General features: G+C 42.0%; 1 protein-coding gene across 1 annotated transcript; it reads left to right on the plus strand.

The window, feature by feature from the left end:
* Window positions 1-957: 957 nt before the first annotated feature.
* On the plus strand, window positions 958-2,637 carry LOC141817867 (subtilisin-like protease SBT3.4). The gene is made up of 3 exons (XM_074705491.1): window positions 958-1,285; window positions 1,409-1,506; window positions 2,327-2,637. Exons 1-3 carry the CDS (start codon window positions 1,059-1,061, stop codon window positions 2,425-2,427), a joined length of 426 nt encoding a protein of 141 aa, XP_074561592.1. The 5' UTR covers window positions 958-1,058; the 3' UTR covers window positions 2,428-2,637.
* Window positions 2,638-2,893: the final 256 nt, after the last annotated feature.

The following is a 2,893-nucleotide window of genomic DNA, read 5'->3' on the forward strand; positions in this document are numbered from 1 at the left end:
ACAAGCATGCCACGAGGTATGGCGACGCGCCGCCGGACGTACACCTCTGACAACGGTGTGCCCCCAACATTAAAGGCACCACTCCTCTCCCGTACAGAAAGTACCCGCACAGTGAGGTTCACCTTGCTGTGCTCAGGGTACGGATCTCCTCTTCCTTATATAAGGCGACCCCCTGTGAAGGGGCGAGGTATGTTCTGGTCACTGGCTTACTACTTCTACTCTCATTTTACTCTCCTGCTGTGGCTGACTTAAGCATCGGAGTGGTCTCGCCGGTCCCGCCGGCCAGCCATCTCACGGTGTCTGTGATTGCAGGTCTCCGGCGATCAGAAGCTAGTTCAGCCATTTTCCCGCACAGTGCATCTGAGGAAGTGACGTGTGCGCCCAGCGGAGTTCTTGACGGGAACAATCTCATATATATTTTTTTCTTTTATGTATTCTTATTCGGACTTGCCTTTGAAATATATGGGGTTTCAATCATACTTGCGTAAACCTGATAGGGATTATTGGGTCTCTCGTAATTCTCTTACATCTATTGCATTATATCCCTCAATGGTTTATGTTCTGACTTCCTGGGTTTCTCATGAACTTGATAAGATCATGCTGAATTTTCCACGGTAGCTAATCCTCCAAAGCTAGGGATTTCCTTGACGGTGGGTGGCTCTGGAAAGATCTAAAGGCAGCCTGGAAGGAAGGTGAGTTAATAAATAATATTTAATCACCATTGTAATATTAAGGAAGGTTAATTGCTAAACAATATTAAGGAAGGTAAACTTCTGAATTGGCCCTCAAACTTGACCTCTTATTATTCCTCAAACTTTTATTAATTCTACCCCTCGCTCAAGTCAGTGAATATCGTCGAATGTTAAATTTCAGAAAACGTTGAGGATCAAAATGAAAACACGGCAGTCTTTTAAAGCATTCCAAATACAGCATCATCGCGTTGCGCCACGTCAGCATCCTACTTTGGACATTGGCCGGGTTCCTTACCTTCGTTTCTTAACGCCGAAGAGATCGACTCGAGGCCAGCGGTTTATATAAACCCACTTCCTCCGGCGACGATGACCGTGTCCTCGTTCCGATCCCTTCTCTCCGTACTTGCCCTCCTTTCCGTCGCTGTGCTAGTCGTCCCCTCCTTTCTCCCTGTCTCGTCCTCCGCCATGGCCGATGCAACCACGAAGCTCCCGGAGCCGGAGGAGGCTACCGTCCATATCGTCTTCGTAAGAAAGCCCGAGGTTGAGGAACCCGAGGCCTTCCACATCCGAACACTCGCCGCCGTTCTCGGCAGGTCTGTCGATTTGCTCGCTAGGGTTATGATTTCCTATTTTTGCTGCGTAAATCTGAGTTTCCTGGTATGCGTTTGAAGATTAGGTTTTCTTTAGGTGAAAGTCTGATTTTATTTCTCTCGCAGCGAAGAAGCCTCCAAGGAATCCCTGATTTATCATTACACGCATGCAGCGAGTGGATTCTCGGCGAAGCTGACCAAGTCACAGGTCGAGGAATTATCGAGTGAGTTCGGCTGGATTTTTTTTGTTGTTTCTTATCTTCTTTGCATGAAGAATAAATCATATCTGTCTCATCTTTTTCTCGTTCTCAAAGATTTCATTTCGAATAGTTTGTTGCGATGTTGAACTCAAAATCTTACTATTATGGATCTAGATTAGAAGGAAAAGTGTAATCCTTTCCCTAAATTCAAAAACGTCAGCCTTTCCCTGGCATCCATATCTGTTTTTTCTCTTGTTCTAAAAGATAATTTTTTTGATTGCTTTGAACTCCAAATCTTGCTAGTTATGCATGTAGATTAGAAGGTAAAATTTACTAGCAAATTCAAATAGGCATCAAGCAATCAGAAAACACTAAGGTAATATTGACTCTGCTTGGCCTATTCTGATCCCATCACTCGATCGATCTCAAGATCTTCACATCTGCAAGCTAATGTGATGTGAATAAGCTACGTTTAACTGGTTTAACCGATTCCATCCATTTAATATTTACGTTTCAATTGCAAATTTTCCTAAAATTCCTGTTGGATCCCAAGAGAATCAAGAGCTTATTGGTTTGGTTGATGTTTAACACACAATTATTATCAATTTATGCAGTAGCAATTACCTCTCATGATTCCTCTTCTTCAATTTGGTTATTTTCTAATTAAACAAACGAAACTAAAGCAAACAGAAAGATTTTTAAGCTTCTGTTTGTTTGCATTTGTTAGACAAATAACCGCTGCTCTGTGCTTTTCTAGTCGTGTTTTATGATGTTTTTGACTGTTAAAATCAACTGGTGTAGTCTATTTTACCAAATTTTCTCTCCATTAAATTGAATTGTGCAGAGCAACCCGGTGTTCTTCAGGTTATGCCAGATAAGACTCTGCACCTCATGGGGGGATCCGGCACCTCTGCTGGTGCTGCTGGACTCGCATGGGGCAGGTAGATGTGAACTCTAGTAAACGAAGAAATGGTTAGTGCATAAGAGACTTGAGTTTCATATAAAAATCTAATAACCTCGTGCTCGATACAAAGGGCGAACAAGTGTTTTGATGTGTGGAAATGATTGCGTAGTCTTAATTGTTCCATTGGCAATGCTAAACTGGTTCATGTTTCTTGAGGAAGATACTTACTAGTTGCACAATGCTTACATGTTTCTCATTTGCTCTCATTGTTGTGGCCAGTGCTATGTTTTGATAAAGCCTCATTTGCGATGTTACCTCAGAAGAGTGTTAATTTACTTACCTCTTGTGACCTGTGAGTTAGGAAAGGCGCAAGTTTGCAACTTTGCATTATTCTAGTTTGGATTCTTCAGTTTTGCAATTGACTTCTTGAATTTTTATAATACTTGAATCTTTCATCAGGAACCGTTCTTCGTAATCGATAATTATCAAAGTATATTTTATTATTTT

The sequence above is a fragment of the Curcuma longa genome, unplaced genomic scaffold (genome assembly GCF_044706935.1).
Source record: "Curcuma longa cultivar G26 ecotype Majalengka, Jawa Barat unplaced genomic scaffold, ITB_CL_G26_1.1 contig_22309, whole genome shotgun sequence".
In the NCBI taxonomy this organism is placed as follows: Eukaryota; Viridiplantae; Streptophyta; class Magnoliopsida; order Zingiberales; family Zingiberaceae; genus Curcuma; species Curcuma longa.

Bases quoted from the DNA above. Each gene is read 5' to 3' on its own strand.
- LOC141817867 (XM_074705491.1), top strand. From the start codon at position 1,059: ATGACCGTGTCCTCGTTCCGATCCCTTCTCTCCGTACTTGCCCTCCTT. The intron at 1,286-1,408 runs GTCTGTCGATTT...TTTCTCTCGCAG, and splicing joins CTCGCCGCCGTTCTCGGCAG to CGAAGAAGCCTCCAAGGAAT. The intron at 1,507-2,326 runs GTGAGTTCGGCT...TGAATTGTGCAG, and splicing joins ACAGGTCGAGGAATTATCGA to AGCAACCCGGTGTTCTTCAG.